This window comes from Balaenoptera acutorostrata, chromosome 1 (genome assembly GCF_949987535.1).
Source record: "Balaenoptera acutorostrata chromosome 1, mBalAcu1.1, whole genome shotgun sequence".
In the NCBI taxonomy this organism is placed as follows: Eukaryota; Metazoa; Chordata; class Mammalia; order Artiodactyla; family Balaenopteridae; genus Balaenoptera; species Balaenoptera acutorostrata.
In genome coordinates this window covers 35,375,818-35,401,315 of record NC_080064.1, presented here as the reverse complement: position 1 = coordinate 35,401,315, position 25,498 = coordinate 35,375,818, and the positions used below count along the sequence as shown (strand labels likewise).

The window sequence follows — 25,498 nt, the reverse complement described above, 5'->3', positions numbered from 1 at the left end:
TTCCTTCTATACCTGGTTTGTTGAGTGTTTTTATCATGATAGGATGTAGAATTTTGTCACATGCTTTTTCTGCATCAACTGAGATGCTCATGTGATTCTTGTCCTTTGTCTATTAGTGGTATATACATTTATTGATTTTCATATATTGAACCATCATGTATCCTGGGGATAAATCCCACTTGGTCATGATGTATAATACTTTTGATGTGATGTTGAATTCAGTTTCCTAGTATTTTGTTGAGTATTCCTGCAGCAAATTCATGAGGGATATTGGTCTATAGTTTTCTTGTAATGCCTGTCTGGCTTTGGTATCAGGGTTATGCTGGCCTCATAAAATGAGTTTGGATGTGTCCCTCCCTCTTCAAGTTTTTGAAGAATTTGAGAAAGACTGGTGTTAATTTTTATTTAAATATTTGGTAGAATTCTCCTTTGAAGCCATCTGGTCTTGGACCTTTTGTTGTTGGGAGCATTTTGATTACAGATTTAATCTCCTTAGTAGTTATTGGTCTGTTCAGATTTTCTGTTTCTTCATGATTCATTCTTGGTACATTGTATGTCTCCAAGAATTTATCCATTTCTTTTAGGTTATCCAATTTGTTGGCATATAATTGTTCACAAAAGCCTCGTATGAGTCTTTTTATTTCTGTGGCAGAAGTTGCAGTGTCTCCTCTTTCGTATCTGATTTTTGTTATTTGTGTCCTCTCTTTTTTTCTTACTTAGTCTAGATAAGGTTTTGTAAATTTTGTTGCTCTTTTCAAAAACCAGCTCTTAGGGACTTCCCCTAAGTGGCACAGTGGTTGAGACTCCACGCTCCCAATGCAGGGGACCAGAGTTCGATCCCTGGTCAGGGAACTAGATCCCACATGCATGCCACAACTAAGAGTTCTCATGCCACAACTAAGAAGCCTGCATGCTGCAACTGAGGAGCCAGCAAGCTGCAACTAAGTAGCACGCAAGCTGCAACTAAGAAGCCAGTGAGGTGCAACTAAGGAGCCCATGTGCTGCAACTAAGGAGCCCACCTGCCACAACTAAGACCCAGCACAACTAAATAAATATTTTTTAAAACTCTTAGTTTTGTTGATTTTTTTCTATTGTTTTCTAATCTCTATTTCACTTATTTCTGCTCTAATCTTTATTAGTTCCTTCCTTCTGATAAGTTTGGGTTTAGTTCTTTTTTTTTTTTTTAGTTCCTTAGAGTATAAATTTAGGTTTGCTGATTTGAGCTCTTTCTTCTTGCTTAGTATACACATGTTCTGCTATAAACTTGCCTCTTAGTACTGCTTTTCTTCATCCCATGAATTTTAGTATGTTGTGTTTTCATTTTCATTTGTCTCAAGATATTTTCTGATTTCCCTTATGATTTCTTCCTTGACCAATTTGTCGCTCAAGAGTGGTTTGTTTAATTTCCACATATTTGTGAATTTTCCAATTTTCCTTCTGTTACTGATTTCTAGTTTTATTTTATTGTAATCAGAAAAGATACTTGGTATGATTGTTTTGTGGCCTAATATGATCTATGCTGGAGAATGTTCCATGTGTACTTGAGAAGAATGTGTATTCTGCTGATGTTGAATAGATAGAACATGATAGAATGTTCTGTTTATACTTGTTAGGTCTGTTTGGTTTATTGTGTTGATCAGGTCTTCTATTTTCTTATTGATCTTCTGATTGTTCTATCCATTATCAAAAGTGGGGTATTGAAATATCCTACTATTATTGTGTTACTCTCTATTTTTCTCCTCAGATCTGCCAATATTTAGTTCATATATTTCAGGGCTCTAATGTTAACTGTGTGTATATTTATAATTGTTATATCTTCCTGGTGAATTGACCCTTTTATCATTATATAATGTCCTTCTTTGTCTCTTGTGACAGTTTTTAACTAAAGTCTATTCTGTCTGACATAGTATGGCCACTTCTACTCTCATTGGGTTTCTATTTGCATGGAATATTTTCCCTTCTTTTCACTTTCAGCCTATGTGTATCTTTACACATAAGATGAATCTCTTGTAGACAGCATACAATGAGTACAGGGTTTTGTTTTTTTTTTAATCCATTCAGCCACTCCATGTCTTTTGATTAGGGAGTTGATCCATTTACATTTATTTATTTATTGATTTGGCTGCACGGGGTCTTCGTCACTGCGCATGGGCTTTCTCTAGTTGCTACGAGCAGGGGGTCTACTCTTTGTTGCAGTGCACAGGCTTCTCACTGAGGTGGCTTCTCTTGTTGTGGAGCACGGGCTTTAGGCGTGCAGGCTTCAGTAGTCACAGCACACGGGCTCAGTAGTTGCAGTGCATGGGCTCAGTAGTTGTGGCTCATGGGCTCTAAAGCACAGGCTCAGTAGTTGTGGCACATGGGCTTAGTTGCTCCACAGCATGTGGGATCTTCCCAGACCAGGGATTGAACCCATGTCCCCTGCACTGGCAGGTGGATTCTTAACCACTGCACAACCAGAGAAGTCCCTCCATTTACATTTAAAGTAATTACTAAAAGGAAAGGACTTACTATTGCCATTTTGTTCATTGTTTTCTGCCTGTCTTGTGACTATTTTGTCCTCTTTTACTCTCTTTCTGCCTTTCTTGTGTGTTGTTGATTTTTTGCATTGACATTCTTTGATTCCTTTCTCATTTTCTTTTGTGTATCTTCCATAGGTAGGTTTTGTGTGCGTGGTTACCATGGGGCTTACACAAAACATCTTATAATAACCTGTTCTAAGCTGATAACAATTTAATTTTAATAGTATATATAAACTCTTTTGAGATTGGATCAAGATGGTGGAGTAGAAGGACGTGTGCTCACTCCCTCTTGCGAGAGCACCGAAATCACAACTAACTGCTGAACGATCATCAACAGGAAGACACTGGAACTCACCAAAAGAAACCCCACATCCAAAGACAAAGGAGAAGCCGCAATGGGATGGTAGGAGGGGCGCAATCACAATAAAATCAAATCCCATAACCGCTGGGTGAGTGACTCACAAACTGGAGAAAAATTATACCACGAAGTCCACACTGGAGTGAAGGTTCTGAGCCCCACGTCAGGCTTCCCAACCCAGGGGTCTGGCAACGAGAGGAGGAATTACCAGAGAATCAGACTTTGAAGGCTAGCAGGATTTGACTGCAGGACTTCGACAGGACTGGGAGAAACAGAGACTCCACTCTTAGAGGGCACACACAAAGTAGTGTGCACATCAGGACCCAGGGGGAAGGAGAAGTGACCCCATAGGAGACTGAACCAGACCTACCTGCTAGTGTTGGAGGGTCTCCTGCAGAGGCAGGGGGTGGCTGTGGCTCACCGCGGGGACAAGGATATTGGCAGCAGAAGTTCTGGGAAGTACTCCTTCGCAGGAGCCCTCCCAGAGTCCACCATCAGCCCCATCAAAGAGCCTGTAGCCTCCAGTGCTGGGTTGCCTCAGGCCAAACAACCAACAGGGAGGGAACTCAGCCCCACCCATCAGCAAACAAGTGGATTAAAGTTTTACTGAGCTCTGCCCACCAGAGCAACACCCAGCTCTACCCATCACCAGTCCCTCCCATCAGGAAGCTTGCACAAGCCTCTTAGATAACCTCATCCACCAGAGGGCAGACAGCAGAAGCAAGAAGAACTACAATCCTGCAGCCTGTGGAACGAAAACCACACTCACAGAAAGACAGACAAAATGAAAAGGCAGAGGACTTTGTACCAGATGAAGGAACAAGATAAAACCCCAGAAAAACAACTAAGTGAAGTGGAGATAGGCAACCTTCCACAAAAAGGATTCCGAGTAATGATACTGAAGATGATCCAGGACCTCAGAAAAAGAATGGAGGCAAAGATCGAGAAGATGCAAGAAATGTTTAACAAAGACATAGAAGAATTAAAGAACAAACAAACAGAGATGTACAATACAATAACCGAAATGAAAAATACACTAGAAGGAATCAACAGGAGAATAACTGAGGCAGAAGAATGGATAAGTGATCGGGAAGACAGATGGTGGAAATCACTGCCATGGAACAGAATAAAGAAAAAAGAATGAAAAGAAGTGAAGACAGCCTAAGAGACCTCTGGGACAACATTAAACGCACCAACATTTGCATTACAGGGGTCCCAGAAGGAGAAGAGAGAGAAAGGACCCGAGAAAATATTTGAAGAGATTGTAGTCAAAAACCTCACTAACATGGGAAAGGAAATAGCCACCCAAGTCCAGGAAGCACAGAGAGTCCCAGGCAGGATAAACCCAAGGAGAAACACGCCGAGACACATAGTAATCAAATTGACAAAAATTAAAGATAAAGAAAAATTATTAAAAGAAACAAGGGAAAAATGACAAATAACATACAAGGGAACTCCTACAAGGTTAACAGCTGATTTCTCAGCAGAAACTCTACAAGCCAGAAGGGAGTGGCACAATATATTTAAAGTGATGAAAGGGAAGAACCTACAACCAAGATTACTCTACCCAGCAAGGATCTCATTCAGATTCAACAGAGAAATCAAAAGCTTTACAGACAAGCAAAAGCTAAGGGGATTCACCACCACCAAACCAGCTCTACAACAAATGCTAAAGGAACTTCTCTACGTGGGAAACACAAGAGAAGAAAAGGACCTACAAAAACAAACCCAAAACAATTAAGAAAATAGTAATAGGAACATACATATCGATAATTACCTTAAATGTGAATGGATTAAATGCTCCAACCAGAAGACACAGGCTCCCTGAATGGATACAAAGACAAGACGCATCTATATGCTGTCTACAACAGACCCACTTCAGACCTAGGGACACATACAGACTGAAAGTGAGGGGATGGAAAAAGATACTCCATGCAAATGGAAATCAAAAGAAAGCTGGAGTAGCAATGCTCATATCAGATAAAATACACTTTAAAATAAAGAACATTACAAGAGACAAGGAAGGACACTACATAGTGATCCAGGGATCAATCCAAGAAGAAGATATAACAATTATAAATATATATGCACCCAGCATAGGAGCACCTCAATACATAAGACAAATGTTAACAGCTATAAAGAGGAAATTGACAGTAACACAATAATAGTGGGGGACTTTAACACCTCACTTATACCAATGGAAAGATCATCCAGACAGAAAATTAATAAGGAAACACAAGCTTTAAATGACACGATAGACCAGAGAGATTTAATTGATACTTATAGGACATTCCATCCAAAAACAGCAGATTACACTTTCTTCTCAAGTGCATATGGAACATTCTCCAGGATAGATCACATCTTGGGTCACAAATCAAGCCTCGGTAAATTTAAGAAAATTGAAATCATATCAAGAATCTTTTCTGACCACAATGCTATGAGATTAGAAATCAATTACAGGGAAAGAAAACTTAAAAATACAAACACATGGAGGCTAAACAATACATTACTAAATAACCAAGAGATCACTGAAGAAATCAAAGAGGAAATCAAAAATACACAGAGACAAATGACGACGAAATGAAAACATGACAATCCAAAACCGATGGGATGTAGCAAAAGCAGTTCTAAGAGGGAAGTTTATAGCAATACAATCCTACCTCAAGAAACAAGAAAAATCTCAAATAAACAATCTAACCTTACACCTAAAGGAATGAGAGAAAGAAGAACAAACAAAACCCAAAGTTAGTAGAAGGAAAGAAATCATAAAGATCAGAGCAGAAATAAATGAAATAGAAACAAAGAAAACAATAGCAAAGATCAATAAAACTAAAAGCTGGTTCTTTGAGAAGGTAAACAAACTTGATAAACCTTTAGCCAGACTCATCAAGAAAAAGAGGGAGAGGACTCAAATCAATAAAATTAGAAATGAAAAAGAAGAAGTTGCAATGGACACCATAGAAATACAAAGCATCATAAGAGATTACTACAAGCAACTCTATGCCAATAAAATGGACAACCTGGAAGAAATGGACAAATTCTTAGAAAGATATAACTTTCCAAGTCTGAACCAGGAAGAAACAGAAAATATGAACAGACCAATCACAAGTAATGAAATTGAAACTGCAATTAAAAATCTTCCAACAAACAAAAGTCCAGGACCAGATGGCTTCACAGGTGAATTCTATCAACATTTAGAGAAGAGCTAACACCCATCCTTTTCAAACTCTTCAAAAAATTGCAGACGAAGGAACACTCCCAAACTCATTCTACGATGCCATCATCACCCTGATACCAAAACCAGACAAAGATACTACAAAAAAAGAAAATTACAGACCAGTATTACTGATGAATACACATGCAAAAATCCTGAACAGAATAGTAGCAAACAGAATCCAACAACATATTAAAAGGATCATACACCATGATCAAGTGGGATTTATGCCAGGGATGCAAGGATTCTTCAATATATGCAAATCAATCAATGTGATACACTATATTAACAAATTGAAGAATAAAAACCATATGATCATCTCAATAGAAGCAGAAAAAGCTTTTGACAAAATTCAACACACATTTATGATAAAAACTCTCCAGAAAGTGGGCATAGAGGGAACCTACCTCAACATAATAAGGGCCATGTATGACAAACCCACAGCAAAAATCATTCTCAATGGTGAAAAACTGAAAGCATTTCCTCTAAGATCAGGAAGAAGACAAGGATGTCCACTCTCACCACTATTATTCAACATATTTTTGGAAGTCCTAGCCATGGCAATCAGAGAAGGAAAAGAAATAAAAGGAATACAAATTGGAAAAGAAGAAGTAAAACTGTCACTGTTTGCAGATGACATACTATACATAGATAATCCTAGAGATGCTACCAGAAAACAACTAGAGCTAATCAATAAAGTTAATTGTAAAGTTGCAGGATACAAAATTAATGCACAGAAATCTCTTGTGTTCCTATACACTAATAACAAAAGATCAGAAAGAGAAATTAAGGAAACAATCCCATTCACCACTGCAACTAAAAGAATAAAATACCTAGGAATAAACCTTCCTAAGGAGGTAAAAGACCTGTACTGAGAAAACTATAAGACACTGATGAAAGAAATCAAAGATGACACAAACAGATGGAGAGATATACCATGTTCTTGGATTGGAAGAATCAATATTGTGAAAATGACTATACTACCCAAAGCAATCTACAGATTTAATGCAATCCCTGTCAAATTACGAATGGCATTTTTTACAGAACTAGAACAAAAAATCTTAAATTTGTATGGAGACACAAAAGACCCTGAATAGCTAAAGCAATCTTGAGGGGAAAAAAAACAGAGCTAGAGGAATCAGACTCCCGAACTTCAGACTATACTACAAAGCCACAGTAATGAAGACAATATGGTACTGGCACAAAAACAAAAATACAGATCAATGGAACAGGATAGAAAGCCCAGAGATAAACCCATGCACCTATCAACTAATCCATGACAAAGGAGGCAAGGATATACAGTGGAGAAAAGACAGTCTCTTCAATAAGTGGTGCTAGGAAAACTGGACAGCTACATGTAAAAGAATGAAATTAGAACACTCCCTAACACCATACACAAAAATAAACTCAAAATGGATTAAAGACCTAAATGTAAGACCAGACACAATGAAACTCTTAGAGGAAAACACAGGAAGAACACTCTGACGTAAATCACAGCAAGATCTTTTTTGACCCACCTACTAGAGTAATGGAAATAAAAACAAATATAAACAAATGGGACCTAATGAAACTTAAAAGCTTTTGCACAGCAAAGGAAACTATAAACAAGATGAAAAGACAACCCTCAGAATGGGAGAAAATATTTGCAAACGAATCAATGGACAAAGGATTAATCTCCAAAATTTATAAACAGCTCATGCAGCTCAATATTTAAAAAAAACAAAATATCCAATAAAAAAATGGGCAGAAGACCTAAGTAGACATTTCTCCAAAGAAGACATACAGATGAAAAGCTGCTCAACATCACTAATTTTTAGAGAAATGCAAATCAAACTACAATGAGGTATCACCTCACACCAGTTAGAATGGGCATCATCAGAAAATCTACAAACATCAAATGCTGGAGAGGGTGTGGAGAAAAGGGAACCCTCTTGCACTGTTGGTGGGAATGTAAATTGATACAGCCACTATGGAGAACAGTATCGAGGTTCCTTAAAAAACTAAAAATAGAATTACCATATGACCCAGCAATCCCACTACTGGGCATATACATCCAGAGAAAACCATAATTCAAAAAGACACATGCACCCCAATGTTCATTGCAGCACTATTTACAATAGCCAGGTCATGGAAGCAACCTAAATGCCCATTGACAGACAAATGGATAAAGAAGATGTGGTACCTATATACAATGGAATATTACTCAGCCATAAAAAGGAACGAAATTGCGTCATTTGTAGATTCATGGATGGACCTAGAGACTGTCATACAGAGTGTAGTAAGTCAGAAAGAGAAAAACAAATATGGAATATTAACGCATATATGTGGAATCTAGAAAAATGGTACAGATGAACCGGTTTGCAAGGCAGAAGTAGCAACACAGATGTAGAGAACAAACGTATGGACACCAAGGGGGGAAAGTGGGGGGGCGGTGGTGGTGGGATGAACTGGGAGGTTGGGATTGACATATATACAGTAATATGTATAGAATAGATAACCAAAAAGAACCTGCTGAAAAAAAAATAAAATAAAAATTCAAAAAAAAACCAAAACTCCTTTGCATCTCTCCACCCCTACTTTATACTGATGTCAAATTACATCTTTATATAAATTGTATCCATTAACATAGTTTTATAGTTACGTTTTATGCTTTTATCTTTTAAATTCTATACTGAATTAAAAGTGCTTTTCATAACACCACTACAGTATTATAGAATTTTCTATTTGTCTATATTTTTATCTTTACCAACAAGCTGTATATTTTTATATGCTTTTTTGTTTCAACTTGCAGACTCCCTTTAGCTTTTCTGATAAGGCAGGACTAGTAGGGATGAATTTCCACAGCTTTTGTTTATCTAAGAAAGTCTTTGTCTTTCATTCTGAAAGACAGTTTTTCCAGATACAGTATTATTGGCTGGCAGGTTTCTTTTTTTCTTTCAGCACCTTGAATGTATTATTCCACTCACTTCTGGTTTGTACAGTTTCTCCTAGAAATACATCAGTAATCTTATGGGAGCTACCCTGTATGTAACAAGTTGCTTTTCTATTGCTGCTTTCAAGATTCTCTCTTTATCTTTGACTTTTGACAGTTTGATTATAATGTGTCTTGGTGTAAGCCCCTTTGGAGTCATCATACTTGGAGTCCTTTGAGCATATTCGAATTTGGATGTCTAATTCCTTCTTTGGTTTTGGGAGATTTTTGACCATTATTTCTTCAAATATGCTTTCTGTCCTGTTCTCTCTCTTTTCTCTTTCTGGAATTCCCATAATGCATATATTGGTCTACTCTACGGTGTCCCATAAGTCCCTTAGGCTTTCTTCACTCTTCTTCATTCTTTTTAATTTTTGTTCCTATGACTCTAAATAATTTCAAATGACCTTCTTTGAGTTTGCTGATTCTTTCTTGTTTGATCAAGTGTGCTGTTGAACCCCTCTAATAAGTTTTCAATTCACTTATTGTATTCTGCAGCTCCAGAATTTTTTTGGTTCTTTTTTATAGTTTCTGTCTCTTTGTTGATATCCTCATTTGGACGGGCTTCTGTCAGGGGAAGACCTTTAATAATTAACCTGACTAGAGATTCTGGGGAATCTCTGAAAACTTTTTTGGTGGATGTGACTTCTCTGAGCTTGTGCAGCTAATTTTCCAATTACAGAGGTCTGCTGGTTTCTTTTTCAGGTTTCTTTTTCATAATCTCTTGCTCCCTCTGGTGTCTGTCTGTGGTACTGAAAGCTCTCTGGTGCTACAGCGTCAAGCCACCTCACTCAGCAGCATCCCAAAGTATGTTGTGCTTAGTGGCATCCGAAGTATTTTGGCTCCCCATCAGTACTGCAAATCATGAGAGACAGAAACCAGTCCCTCGGGCAACCCTCTGAAAAGCCAGAACGTTGAATGCATAGTCCACTCTTCTTCCCACCCTCACCCCAACCCCTTGAAAAACAACCCAAGTTGAGCTGTGCCTGCTTGTGGGTTTCTGGAGTTCTCGAAAAGGTATTTTGGTCCATACATTGTTGTTAAGCTGGCGTCTCTGTTGAGGACTGACATTTGGGACTTCCTATTCCACCATCTTGCTGAAATCACTGCCTTATCTCTTTCTTGTAATATGGTATTTTATCTAAAACAGCATCTAATTTTGGAGATGTTAAAATGTGGAGGAAAAATGACCAATGGCAAGAGTAAGACATCATATATAGTAAGATGACCCACAGTCTTGTTATGGCAGAAATTCACCTCTAAGTATTAGGATGAAAGATTAGGGTGCTGTAATAAAGAGACCAAACAACACAGTGGCTTGGAGTACAAAAAAAGTGTGTTTCTCTCTCACTAACAGTTTTGAAATGTGTATCCAAGTGAATGGGGTAGCATTGCTACATGCTAAATTCAAAAACCCAGTTCTTTTTATCCTGTTGCTCTGCCATCCACTAAGATGCAATATCTGGGACATACTTATACTAAAAATGATTCATTGTTTATCTGAAATTCAAATTTAACTGGGTACCTTGTGTTTTATCTGGCAAGTCTACACTAGGACATTGTATAGTCTGCAACCATCAAAGCTGGGCTCCTGCAGGTTACAGCTGGTAAAAAGGGGAAAGAAAATAATGTGAAGGCATGCCTGCTTTCCTGAGGGTATAGGCCCAGGAATGTCATATACCATTTCTGCTCATTTTCCATGGGCAAGAACTTAAATTATAGGATTATACCTAACTACAAAGGAGACTAGGAAATGTTAGTTAGTTAAGTGCCCCCAATAAAAAAGGTGAACGGATTTTGGAGGACAACCAGCAGTCTTCATCATAAGAAGTTGATTTTCTGTGTCCTTTATTTCTTCTTTCCCTATCTCTGTATTTTTGCCTTATATTTTAGGGGCTTTTCTTGATGTTATCTCCCAAGTGGTTTCTTGAATATCTTATTTTAGCTATCATATGCTTAATATCCAAAAGTTATTTCTAATTTTCCAATTGGTCTCTTTCCACTAGCAACCTTTCTTGTTCTATGGAGGTAATCTCTTCCCAGATCTTCCTGAGGATATCATTAAAGTTTTTAAAGATTCTACTGTGCCAGAGAGCCCAGAAATAAACCCACACCTTCATGGTCAATTAATCTACAACGAAGGAGGTGAGAATATACAATGGGGAAAAGACAGTCTCTTCAATAGGTGGTGCTGGAAAACTGGACAGCTACATGTAAAAGAATGAAATTAGAACATTCTCTAACACCATATACAAAAATAAACTCAAAATGGATTAAAGACCTAAATTTAAGGCTAGAAACCATAAAACTACTAGAAGAAAACATAAGTAGAACACTCTTTGATATAAATCATAGCAATATTTTTTTGGATCTCCTAAGGCAAAGGAAACAAAAGCAAAAACAAACAAATGGGACCTAATTAAACTTAAAAGCTTTTGCACAGCAAAGGGAACCTCAACAAAATGAAAAGACAACCTACTGAATGGGAGAAGACATTTGCAAATGATATGACCAATAAGGGGTTAATATACAAAATATATAAACAGCTCATACAACTCAATATCAAAAAAACAAACAACCCAATTTCAAAATGGCCAGAAGACCTAAACAGACATTTTTCCAAAGAAGATATACAGATGGCCAACAGGCACATGAAAAGATGTTCAACATCATTACTCATCAAAGAAATTAAAACACAATGAGATATCACCTCACACCTGTCAGAAAGGCTATCATCAAAAAGACCACAGATAACAAACGTTGGTGAGGATGTGGAGAACAGGGAACCCTGTACGCTGTTGGTGGGATGTAAATTCGTGCAGCCACTGTGAAAAACAATATGGAGGTTTCTCAAAAAAACTAAAAATAGAACTACCATATGACCCAGCAATTCCACTCCTGATATATAGCTGAAAAAAAAAAAAAACCCACTAATTCAAAAAGATACATGCACCTCAATGTTTGTAGCAGCATTATTTACAATGGCCAAGGTGTGGAAACAAGTTAAGTGTCCATCAACAGATGAATGGATAAAGAAGATGTGGTATATATATACTATGGAATATTAGCCATAAAGAATGAAATTTTGCCATTTGCAGCAACATGGATGGACTCAGAGAGTATTATACTTACTGAAGTAAATCAAATACTGTATGTTATCCCTTATATGTGAAATCTAAAAAAATAACACAAATGAATGAATATAACAAAACAGAAGCAGACTCACAGATACAGAAAACAAACTAGCGGTTACCAGTGGGGAGAGGGAAGAGGGAGGGGCAAGATAGGGATAGGGGATTAAGTTACTAACTACTACATATAAAGTAAATAAGCTACAAGGATATATTGTACAGCACAGAGAATATAACTAATGTTTTATAATAACTTTAAATGAAGTATAATCTATAAAAATTCTGAATCACTATGTTGTACACCGGAAACTCATATAATATTATAATCAACTATACCTCAATTTTTAAAAAAAGATTCTACTGTGCCATTAAAACTTTGTTGCCTAGAGTCACTTATTCTGTTTATCTTGCCTCTCTCTTATGCTTTTAGTTGTCTTTATAATTCTGGTCCTCCTGGTTGCATGTTTATGGAATAACAGACCAACAATCTTAGTAACTGAGCTGGTGTCTTCTGTTGCTGTATATTTCCTCTGTTTCCCTGTATCTGTTTCCCTGAGACAGAACATGAAGGACTTTTGGCAGTAGGGTTTTCTGGCAGGCATTACTGTAGGGTGAGTGTGTGGGTGATTGTTGGGGGAAAGGGTGGGGGGAGGGTTTATAAATGTCACAATAACAAAAGTTTTATTCTGGGATGTCAACACATTAAACACCCTAGATTTCTCCTGGGGACTTACTGGATTTCTATAGAATGAGCCTTCTTGGTTTTGCTGTGTGTGTGTGTGTGTGTGTGTGTGTGTGTGTGTGTGTGTGTGTGTGTGTGTGTGTGTGTGTGTGTGTGTGTGTGTGTGTGTGTGTGTTTTGCTTGTCTGGAAGTAAGTGCCAATCACTCTCCATTTTGAAGGTAAAGGGGTTAGGGGGTGACGGGTACAAGCTTCTGCATAGACAGACTTTCTACAAACGCCCTTGTTTTTAGGTCCACTTTTCATGTCTGTCTCAGCACTTGCTGGTTATGAGTTCAGAGCCTCTCTGGGATCTTGCCGGAAAGACTGGCTCTCACTCCCATTGCCTACCTTCTGGGCTATGGCTTCCTCCACTCTGTTGAGCAACCAGTGTACTGTCATTTACTTCTAGAAATTTGTTGAAGTCTCTACACTTGCCACCCCTCTTCCCTGCCATTCTCTTTGCTGTTATGTGTTAATATTCCTATTCTGTCATTTTAATGAAGGTCTCAAAAGGAAGAGGAAACAACCACTTGTGCTCACACTACTGTCTTGAACTTTAATATGTTTACATGCTTTGCAAATCTTCAAGGGCATTTATTTGTTTGGGTTTTTTACAGCTGCTTTTTTTGGGGTGGGTGTACCACCGTTAAGTGGTGAGACCTTGTTCTGCTGAGCCCCTTGATGTGTTTTTGTATACAAATTAGTATCAGAGGCTGAGGAAAGCTAAACAGCTTTTTATAATAGAGTAAAACAACCTGGAATTTCCATGGCAATCTGGGGGAGAAGGGGTAAGGACAGCGATGGGAAGAAAGAAGAGCAGGGACTTCCCTTGTGGTCCAGTGGGTAAGACTCTGCACTCCCAATGCATGGGACCCGGGTTCAATCCCTGGTCGGGGAACTAGATCCTGCATGCTGCAACTATGAGTCCGCATGTCGCAACTGTGAGTTCTCATGCCTTCGCATGCCGCAACGAAGACCCTGCATGCCACAACTAAGACCCAGCACAGCCAAAATAAATAAACTTTTTTTTTTTTAAAAAAAGAAGAGCAAGTTAGTCACACACCATGGTGTGACCTCTCCCCAAGATTCCCCATCTCTTCAAGGGATTCTAAACGTACAAAATGCTTGGTATGACAGAACTTCTCAGGGAACCCATGAAGGTGCTTAGTTCTGTGATAAGGCAAATGGGGACAAAATAGATGATGAAATAAAATTCATATTTTATGGTAAGACAAGAAAAATTAAAATAACATTTTTCTTTTTTCCTCCTCCCTCCCCTTTAGTGTGTGTTGTGCACCTGCACTAACCAGACCTCATTAGGAGATAACATTCCTTGTTAATCTCATTAAGGGTCATAACTCCTTGGGAGATAACCTTCCTTCTTAATCTTGTAAGGGCCCATGATGACCCATGACCCACTACTTGCTTTGTACACGTAGATCTGGATTGTGTAAACTGTCAATAATACGTCACTTAATGTACAGCCCTCTGTCTCAGAAACTTATATAACTGAGCTTTGACCTCTAACGGGTGGAACAGTTCCCAGAGCTTTCTGAGAGGCTGTTCCCGGGTCATAATACCCAGTTTGGCTCTAATAAAATTTTCCATTTCTTTCTTAGATCGACTGATTAATTTTTTGTCAACACAGAGAAGGACTGCACAGACCACAGGAACCTCAGGCAAGAGACCATGAGAGCATAAGGGCCAGGAATCTGCAGAAATTGTGGCGGGTTTGGACTCTCCCGTGCTGTGGCTTTGGCAAGGCTCTGAGGCAATCAGAGAGCTCTCTGTGGGTTGGGAGGCCCCAGCTGGCACCTGGCTTCTATATACACGTTCCCGACTTACTTGCCCCCTTTAGTTCATACTCCACACTAGCCTGGTGTTCTTCCTACAGGGTGAATGCGATCATGCCATCCCTCGGCTTTAAAATTCTCTACCATCCACAATCTGAAATTCTTTATCCTGGCATCCAACACCCTTCATGAGCCGGCCTCCAACTACCTAACAAGCCTCATCTCCTCCTCACACAGGACAATCTTCACTACCTCAAATGTTTCACCGTTCCCTAAAACACTAAGGCTTCCCTTCCATCGGAAATAGGCTTCCTCTTCTTTACCTAGTAAACACTTACTCATTCTCCAAGACCAAATTCAATCCCTCTCTCAGCCTTCTCCTCCCCTGCAGTTAGCCATCCCACGTGTGTTCCCCCAACACCTTGATCAGAAGGGAGTTTCTCTTCCTCTGAGTTCCTTGCAGGAAGGACTGTGTCTTTCTCACTTTTGGGGCCCAATGACTAGTACAGGCCAGGTTAGGGCCCTCCCCAGGGCTCCCACAGCCCCCGGGGCACAACTGTAATGACACCTATCATCCTGCCCTGGAACTCTGGGTTTAAGTGCCAATCTCCTGCACTCAAAGGGAGAAACTCGGGAAAACAGAGTAGAAATTACTTTTTTGAGAGGGAAATTTATACTTAAAAAGGAAATCGCCATTTGTTAAGGGTGTCTACCTCGCCGCACTTGGAGGAGAAGATGACTAAATCATAAGAGAATGTTATCAATGGAGAAGGCAGAGACTTAATCTGCATAGCAAATCTTACCTTTGTTTACCCTGCTTTTCCTGCTAACTTCCCATAACTTGCTTTCTCTCCCACCCTCACCTTTCTTTATTTCATATTTGGCTAAAGATGGTTTAGGCCACCTGGGCAAGTTAACTTATTTTCCCTGGGTGTCTCCCAGGTATACGTGAGGTATACACATGAATAAACTTCTGTTTTTCTCTTGTTAATCTGTCTCTTGTTACAGGGGTCTCAGCCAAGAACTCTGAAGGGTAAAGGGACAGTTGTTTTTCACCCCCTACAAGGGGGACAGCTACCTGGGGCCGAGAGGCTCCCCCCTCTCCCACCTGTCACTAGCCCGCTACTGCAGGTGAAGGAGCTCTGTGGGCTGTACCCTGGTCTGGCGTCTCAACTCAGGACTTGAGAGCATTATTGGTGGAAATTAAACCCAGGGTGGGAGCCTCAGGCCAGTAGGCTGAGGCCCTGGACAGTGTCCCAGAGCAGGGGGAAGAGAAAGTCCTGCAGCTTCTCAGAGTCAGATAAGGAGAAAGAAGAGCAAGCCCCGTTTGTCATAGGGTCCCGAAACACCCTGGGGACAAGAGCAGGACATTGCACTGCCCTGGAGATGCCCTATGGGGAGGGAGAACAAGAAGGAGCTTCACAGGGCTCCAGCCGATCCCTCTGTCCTTGTCCAGACTTCTCCCCAGCAGACCTTATCCTCAGCAGCTTTGCCTTGGCTCTGTACACCCCATCTTTCCCAGGAGCGTCGATTCCTAGGCCCAGCCAAACAACCATGAGAGAGATGTGACAGAACTACATCCTTCTGGGATGGGACCACTCTAAGGAGTAGCGGGAACTGACAGGGAGCGGGGGTCCAGGGAGCAAGGCTTAACGACAATGCGGTCATTAAGAAGGCATTAGTATGAGGCCTGGGTTGGTTAAAATCCCAGGTGAGCCACCTAGCAGCCATGTGACCTTAAATGAGCAAGTCACTTGATCTAACTGAACCTCAATTTCATCATCTGCAAAATGGAAACAATAATTACCTTGCAGAATTGTGAAGATTTAGAAATTAGGCTCAATAGTAAATGCTGTTATAATCACTATTTTCCAATACCCAGATGTGTGTAGGATTGGCTCCAGGCCTCTCTTCCAGGCTCTGACAAAAGCAATCCTGTAATTTGCCTGCACTACTGTATTGTGATCGTGAATGGGAAAGAAGTTATGTTACCCAAACAGTAATGGGTTAATGTCTCCCTGTTGACTAGAGACTCTGGGGAAATGCCTTGATTCCAAGGAGTGAGTATTGGATGGTAGGCGGCAAGGCCTGTGGGTAAAAGTGCACGTGGGTCTCTCCTTTCATCTGGGATCTCATAGCAGAAGGAACCCAGAATTTTCAGAGCAGAAAGAGACCAGGCATGACTGCCTGTTCCAACAGAAGTTGGGGTCCATGGGCTCTGCCTATGGCTGTACTGATGTCCCTTGTACCTTTCCTATCACGGGGGAGAGAGTTCAGGGGTCAAGTTCCTCCAGTGCTGAGGCAAGAAAGAGGGCCTGAACATAGGCTAAGTGTGCACAGCTTTTCCCTTCTCCCTGCCTACCCCCAACCTCCCTTCCCTGTTCTGGACCCTGTCGGGCATCCAGTTAAAACTCCCTTAGGTGAGGCGGGGAGAACCCCCTGCTTCCTGACACATAACAGCCGCTTGATAAATGTTGGTGGATGGAACTGAATTGCATGAAGGCCATAAGGTTGACGGGAGGGAAAGGGCTTCATGTGAATTCGGTCTAGGGGCAGGGAGCCTGCGGGTGGCCACCACACCAGGATCAAGTGCCAGGAGCTGATGAGGGCCCCACCCTTCCAGGTTTGCGTGTTGTTGAAGCCTGACAGCCACCCCACATCAGAGAACACAGGAGCCACAACTTCACTGTCAGTATTCCTAGCAACTAGGAGGAAGAGAGAGAGGAAGGAAGTGGGGAGGGAAGAAAGAAGGGGAGAGGAAAGGGAGAAGAAAGGGAAGAGGAAAAGGGAATGAAGGAGAAAATAAAGGAAGCTAGCAAAAAAGGAAGTCAGAGAGCGAATAAATGGACTAGTCAGGACTCAATAGCCTGGACCAACACAGAAAACCTAGCCTATGAACTTGGTCAAAAAAGGGCAAATGAGATCGGCCAGCAAGTTATGTCCCAAGATCAAAGCAGGTCCTGGGTCTCACTGGCAGCAGACTCCAAAAGAATCACAGCAGTTGTCACTAAGGCTCTGGGTCTGGAAGGATTACCAAGCTCCCCAGACTGAGAGGAGAACAGCAGACCTAGCTTGGTAATGAGCAAAATGAAGAGCTGGCCTTGGAATCAGACACACCTGATTGGAATCCCAGCTCAGCCATTAGGTCAGGTCATTTAACCCCTCAGAACTTCCTTATCTTGACAATGGGGATACTACTACTTTGCAGACTAGTCATGGAGATCAGAAATAATGGTGTATAATAACTGGCATTCAGTAGCTGTTAGATGGCAACTTTTTAAAGTTTTATTTATTTATTTTGGCAACATGGCATGCGGGATCTTAGTTCTTCAACCAGGGATCGAACCTGTGCCCCCTGCAGTGGAAGCATGGAGTCTTAACCACTGGACCTCCAGGGAAGTCCCTGGCAACTTCTATTATTAGGGAGCAATTCATACATGCAAGTTGGGTGACTATATGTTTAAAATATTTTGTATGGAGATTTTCAAGGAGCAGGAAAATGTACATGAAATAAAAGTGCTTTGTAAACTGAAAAGGATCCTACAAAATGTCAGGGAATTGTTTGGGAAGTCGTCTTTTATGGTTACAAAAAATACAGGCTTTGGGTTTGGGTAGAAGTAGGTTAGGTTCCTGACCCTGCCACTGACTTGCCATGTAAGCCTGTTTCTGCATCTGTCAAATGTGGGTAATCCTTACTTGACAGGGCTGTTGTGAGAATAGGATGATGACTGGCGTATCCCTTCCTGGGGAGGCGGCGAGATCCCGTGTGATAGGTCAGGTCATCAGCAGTGCCAGAGTCACATTCTGCCAACTGGCTACAAATGAGGAGGGCCCCTCACTCTGGAAGAGCAGGGCTCCAGACTGGCAAGAGAGATAGAGAGGGGTCTTTTGTATTTGTTGGAGGAAATTTGGATGAACACTAAACTTCCATGCAGAAAACACTGAAAACTGCCATGTGGAGCCAGGCCTTCAGAAGGGCAGAAAGCCAGGCATGATCCCTAACAAGCTATCCCTAAGAAGTAGTTCCGTTAGGAACTGAACTACTGCTACTAAGGGCAAAGGCCTTAGGTTCATCTTGTCCCACCCTTCACCCCCTATTCCCTGTCACTGTCATTTTTCCTAGGCACCGAATAAGTGTCAATCAATAATCAATCTAAAGTTGAAAAGGTTCTCATGCTTGGCACCGACATCCCACAGGGCAGAGGGTCCAGGGCTGTATCAAGAGGCCACGCTAACTCCCACTTGCAGGGAATCACTTGGTCCCAGGCCAGCCCCCTACGTGGCTCCTCCTTCGGAAGCCAGCAAGGTGAATGTAGTGAAAGAGCATCAGCTCAGAATCAAGGGAGGCCCAGGTCTGAACTCTGGCTCTGCCACACACCTGCTGTGAGACTTCACAGCGAGTGACTTCACCTTTCCTCACTTGTCTCATCTTACTCCCTTGCGGTTGCTGCGACAACTAAATGAGATAGAGAATGTGAAAGTGACCTGCAGAATCCAGGGCATAGAGTGGATGCGCAGTTGATATTCCTGCCTTCCCTTTCCCCTTCCTCCTCACAGACCTCAGAGTCAGCTGCTTCCTTTTGCTCTTCAGAGCAGCCACCCGTTCTTTCTGGGAATTCAACTCCCTTCCAGAGTGGCTGCGGTGCAGCCACCTCCCCACTTCTTTGATGCCCCCAAATAAGTACACGGGTCCTTTTCATTAAAGGGTTTTACTGCTAACCCTGGGGAAACAGATGCACGTTGGGGCGGGGGTGACAAGTCACAAACATGAGGGAGTGTGAGGGTCCCTGGATCATGGCTCCTTGAGGGCTTCCCTTTCATTCCGAAAGTAGGACCTCAGACCTCTTCTCTGGGCCAAGGGGGCCCCTTTCTCCCCTGCTCCTCCCAGCCCAGCTGAGGCACAGCAGGTGGGAACTAATGGCCCACTGCAGTGTGCCCTAAGCGGTCCACATACTATACAGAGGACCTCCAGACAGGGATGCCCACCTCACAGGTACTTCCTCAAAGGCCAGGGGACGGTTGCCCAAATGATACGAGCATGTCCTAAGCCTACCTTATTTCTCTTTCACCCCAAGGAGGTGAAGCCAAGACGGGGTCCTCTGACTTTCTACCACAAGAAATCGGCCTGGAAAAAAGTGAAGATTTTTACTCAAGAGTCCCTTCTCAGGACTTCCTGGAGATCCTGGCTTCAGAGGCAACAGAAAACCATTCTCCAAAGTGGGAGGAAGGGCTTGAGGTCAAGGGGGCAGCAGGAGATCCTAAAGACCTTTCTGCACTAGGTTGGGGTCCCACGCTCTGCTCTCTCTCTTCCTTGCCCTCTTCAGCTGGCATCTTTCCCAGCCTGCTCTCCTCGGTGAGTTTTCTGGTGGCGGATGAGATTGGAGCTGCGGGAGAAGTGCTTCCCGCACAGCGTGCACCGGTAGGGCTTCTCGCCCCTGTGGGTCCTCTGGTGCGCCCCAAAGTTGGAGATGTCGCTGAAGGTCCGCCCGCACTCGGCGCACTCATAGGGCCGCTCACCCGTGTGGGTGCGGTGGTGCACGCCGAAGCTGGAGCTGTTGCTGAAGCTCTTCCCGCACTCGCAGCAGATGTAGGGCGCCGGCTCCAGGTGGGTCCGGTAGTGCACGGCCAGCGCCGAGCTCTGGCTGAAGCTCTTGCCGCAGATGTCGCAGCGGAAGGGCCGCCTGCCCAGGTGGTCCTGCTGGTGCGTGGTGAGGTCCGAGTGCCGCCGGAAGCTCTCCTCGCAGTTGGGGCACTTATAGTGCTTCTCCTCCAGGTGGATGCGCTCGTGCCGGATGCGGTTGGAGCTCCTCGAGAAGCTCTTGCCACACTCAGAACACTTGTAGGGTTTCTCGCCTGTGTGGATCCGCTGGTGTGTTCTCAGGTTGGAGGTATTATTGAAGGTTTTGCCACACTGGGCACATATAAAGGGCTTCTCATCGGCCTCGGGCCTCGGATGAGCAGAGAGGTCCTCTGGCTCTCCAGCGGGGACAGTGGCGTCCTGCGGTGGCTTCTCTGGATAGAGCCCTCGTGGCCCCTCTGACAGGCTTGCTCGCCCATGCTCTTTCTCCCCATCTGGGATCCAAGAACCCTCTGAGTCATCCACTCTCCAGGGCTTATTACCCCGTTCCCCTTCCTCAGGCAGGTGCTGTTCTGGGCTCTGCTCCTTCTCACTGCCCATCTCTGAACCCTGAGAATGAACACAAACGGCCAACACCTTTATTCCTTGGGTCAGGCCAGACCCCAGGGAATCTTTCGTCCTGGTTGAAGGGGTGGGTATACACCATCCCTATGGAACCATTCGTCAGAAATAACCTCAATTAACTGGAATACTTGGATAGAATGCCTTTACTTACTTTCAAGTGACAAACTTCCACAGATATTTAAAGCTACCCACCAGAGCAAAAAGAAGGACCCAGCTTTGTCCACCCCCAAAAGATATTTGTATGATTTGCATAATGTCACTTTTCTTAATACCACTAAACAATGACAGTCTAGACTCTTAATTCACCTACAAGTAAAGGAGCTTCCATTTGGGGATGAGTTCAATTTTTCTGCCTAACTGTTAAGTTAACTGAAGTTCCCATTATGTTTAATCTTTTTTGAAAAGCCTTCCTTAAAAGTATCCACCTATTTGCCTGCTTTCAAAATGAAGATAACAGAATCTCGAATTCTTGAGGCTCTCCTACTCGTTTACAAGGCCCAGCTGTGAATCCTCTTACGTGTGCACTCCTTCCCTTCCCCAGACCTCACCACAGTCTAGCCAATAAAGGCTTAACATCTGGGTCCTCCAAGACCCACTGAGGGCCTGGGCTGTGTCTGTTCTGATTGGTCAGTGCCCACTTCCACTCAAACACCACACACGGCAGTACGTACACAGACGGTCTGACACAGAGACTCACACCACACACAGCCACACTCACATACCAAACACACTCAGCCACTCTCACAACACACACACATATCACGCAGTCACACATACACAGTCACACACGTACATGCCACATACAGCCCTCCCACACACAGAGCCACATTCATGGCTATACAATTACACACCATACACACATCCAGCTATACTCACACACCACACACAGTCTCCCAGACACACATTCCCTGCCCCCCCCACACACACAGTGCCCAGCACAGGGCCTACTTATGCAAACATCAGCAAATGCTTGCTAAGCTGCACAGACTCCTTTGAGTTCTGACAGCCAAGGACAGGGAATGAGGGGAAGAAAGTACTGATAAGAGGAGAGTGGTATGTCCTCTGAACCTTGAAGAAATAACAGCATTTCAAAAGGCAGAGTGGGCTGGTGGAGATACTGTACAGAGTGACATGAACAAAGGGATGAGGGAGGGAAGCACAGACTATGATGGGGCATTGATGATAGAAAATGAAAGCTTGATAGTTGCTCCAGGTGGGGCCCGGTGATGGAAGGGACACCGACTAAATTTAGGGTTAGATCCCTATAGTGACACATACTGTCTTTACAACTCTGCAAATTACTCAACCACTCTGAGCCTCAACCTCCACATCACTAAAACTGTGATACCGACCGACACAGCAGGACTTTGTTAGAGAAAATGCCTATAATATGCTCAGTGTAAAGTGTGGCAGTATTAGTCATTCAGTACATGACAGCTGCTACTACAATTGTTGAAGACGCTACATGCTAGCCCTGTGAAGAAGGCAAGAATGAAAAAGATCCCTTACATGATCTTGTTAGGAAAGAAAAAAATTCAATTAAAAAATGGTACATTACATATAATCTAAAATGTGAAATACGGACAGTACCTTAAATCTTTAAGGAGTGGGGGGTCAGCAAACTTTCTGTAAAGGACCAGAGTATATATTTAGTAAATTTGGGGGGCCATAGGATCTCTGTTGCAGCTACTCAACTCTGCCATTGTATCATAAAAGCAGCCATAGAAAATCTGTAAATGATTGGGTGTGTCTGTTTTCATAAAACTTTATTTAAAAGCAGGGCAGGGATAAAGATGTAGACATAGAGAATGGACTTGAGGACACGGGTTGGGAGGGGGAAGCTGGGGAGAAGTGAGAGTAGCACTGACATATATACACTACCGAATGTAAAATAGTTAGCTAGTGGGAAGCAGCATCATAGCACAGGGAGATCAGCTCTGTGCTTTGCAATGACCTAGAGGGGTGGGATAGGGAGGATGGGAGGGAGGCTCAAGAGGGAGGGGATATGAGGACATATGTATGCATATGGCTGATTCTCTTTGGTGTACAACAGAAACTAACACAGCATTGTGAAGCAATTATACTCCAATAAAGATCTATTAAAAAAACCCAAAAAAACAAACAAACAAAAAAAAGGAGGTGAAGTATAATTTACCAATCTCTATTAGAAAGTGCTTTTTCAAGAATCTAGATAAGTGATGTGAAAAATAATAGGACTGCTTCACTTTCAAAAATGCAAAAAAAATCAGAAACAATTTATTCCGATATTTATTCACTGTCTCCTGACCATCCTTTTAAAAATTACAACCCCTCCAAAAAAATAAATTTAAAAATTACGACCCCTTCCCCTTCACTCAGTCCCCCCTGCCCCACAGCACTTCTCGCCTCCTAACAATCTGTTTTTTATGTCTATTATTTAGTATCGGCCTCCCCCTGCAAAACATAAGTTCCATGAGGGCCAGGTTCTTTGCTTTATTCATTAATATAACCCCAACTCCTACAGCAGTGGCAGTCATACCTAGTAGATCCTTAATAAATATTTGCTGAATGAATTGAATGAAGGCCGGGCCTGTCTCCAGAACCCATTTCATGCCTACTTGTGTCTATTCTCACCCACTATTCCTTAGCAATCTCCTAATTCCTGCCCACTTCCTCCTTTATGCACCCACAGAATCTTGTACTTGCTTTTACAGTGTTTTGCAATTATCTGTTTACATGTCTATTTCCACTATTAGTTTATAAGCAACTTGAGGGCAGGGACTGGGTCATTCTGGTAATCTCTCCAGCACAAGGCCTGGTGCTCAAAACTTTTTTTAAGTACAAGTGAATGGATATGATCTAATTTACTTCCTACCGCTGCCCATCCCACCTAGGGCTCCAACATCTGTCTTTATGCAATGAGCTACATGGCCTCCTCACTACCAATCCTGCTATCCTGAGAACCCACAATATTCCAAGCTCTGACTCTACCCAGGGCTGAATGCTGGGTCAAAAAAGAGCAAAAAGATTTAAGATTATAGTCACCACCCTAAAAGAGTTTATGGTACAGTGCAGTGAAATAGACCCTGAACTCCAGAAACTCATACAGTGTAGAAGGTTAAGTTCCAGTGGAAGCAGGGAAATTGTAATCTGCCCAAGGGCACACAGCAAGTGAGAGGCAGAACTGGGAGCCATGCCCATCACTCCAAAGCCAGTGCTTTTAAGCACTACACCAGTATCGGAGGAAGAGGAGAGAAAGAGGGAAGGAAGGAAGGAAAGCAGGAACAGGGCCATGGTAGTTCTGATGACACAGGCACATCTCCCCGAAGAGATCAGGGATGAGCAGCCTGACGGAAAAGGTGGTCTTTGAGCTAGGACTTGCAAGATGGGTGAGCAACATTGGGACTTACCGAGATGGGGAGCCCACCATCTACTGAGAAGACAGTGGCAGGTAAAGTAAAGAGGCTCTTACATATTACATTTCAGAGATTTCAGAGGAGAAAGGAGTCCATGGGGCTTGTCTTCCCAGGAGGCTCAGACGTACAGGGAGGACCAAAGGTGGAAGGGACTGAGGCAGTGGAAAAGGAGCCAGGTCTAAGAAGGTGGGGTTGTTGATCACAGATGCTGAAGACCAAAGGCCTGGGTTAGAGGGAAGAGGCCAAGCTGGAAAGCGGTCTGAAGGGCCGAAGTTCGGGGTCATTAGGATCAAGTCGAGAGCTGGAGGGGAGGAAGGGGAGAGAGGAGCTTGGAAAGATCAGGGAAACTGTGTTAAAGAACTGGGAATTGTACAGGGGAGGTGGATAAGGGGTGAGAGATAGAGAAGGACCAAAAGAGTCAGATGGTCCGAGGAAACTGGTCAGGGGACCCGGCCCAAGAGGCTGGGTCGTGTGCAGCGGGGCGGAGTCTGAGTCTGAGGGCACGAGCGTTCTAGAGCACAGAAGCTGGGTTCAGACTTGCCGGCGGGCTTGGGGCCGGAGCCGTGGGAGAAAAGGAGAAGCTGACCCCAAAGGTATGGTCAGTGGAAGCGGGGCTGGACTACTCAAAGGCCAACAGAAGGGCGAGAAGGTAGGGGCTTGGGGCCAGCAGCCTAGTCGTGCAGGCCGGGGGAATGGGTCAGGAGTTAGGGCGGAGGGACCACAGGGCCCCGTTTGCTCCCCACTGGGTCCGGGGAGCAAAGCCACAGCCCCAGCTGCCCGGTGAGAGGGAAGGGGCCACGTTTAGAGTCCCCCGCGACGCCATGCGCGCCTCCCCCGAACCGCCACCCCGGGCCCGACGCCGACCAACCTAGCTCCAGCCGTACGGTCAGGGACAGCACCGCCTCGGAGGGTCAGGGGAAGGAGTCGGAACCGGAACCCTGATAGGATCCGCCCTGCCTCTCCAGGACTGGTTCCTGAGGGTTGCCCTTCCTTGCTATTGGCTATACTGGCTGCCACAAGGCAAGAAACCCGGGCAGGGCCGCCAGTAAGCTTTGGCCTCGGGCGTGGCCTGCTGGGAGTTGTAGTCCTGTGGAAGATGGTAGCCGCAGAGAAGAAATTCGAGTTTAGAATTTAGTGGTGGAGACTGGATTCCCTCTAAGGTCGTCGGATTTCCTTCTGCGCTCTGGCGTTA

At 43.1% G+C, this 25,498-nt stretch overlaps 1 protein-coding gene across 9 annotated transcripts in view; it reads right to left on the bottom strand.

The window, feature by feature from the left end:
- Positions 1 to 25,234, bottom strand: part of ZNF691 (zinc finger protein 691) — an 80,962-nt gene extending 55,728 nt beyond the window's left edge. For 7 of the 9 annotated variants that reach the window (XR_009009352.1, XR_009009354.1, XR_009009355.1 and 4 more), the window contains exons 1-3: positions 25,175 to 25,234; positions 19,763 to 20,896; positions 18,406 to 18,570 (exon numbers count right to left, since the gene is read on the bottom strand). Coding sequence is in view for 1 of the 9 variants with exons in the window: in XM_007164636.2 (XP_007164698.1) it covers positions 20,030 to 20,887 (858 nt within the window). In the remaining 8 variants the exon portion in view is untranslated. The other 2 variants (XR_009009356.1, XM_007164636.2) reach the window with 2 other exon arrangements.
- Positions 25,235 to 25,498: the final 264 nt, after the last annotated feature.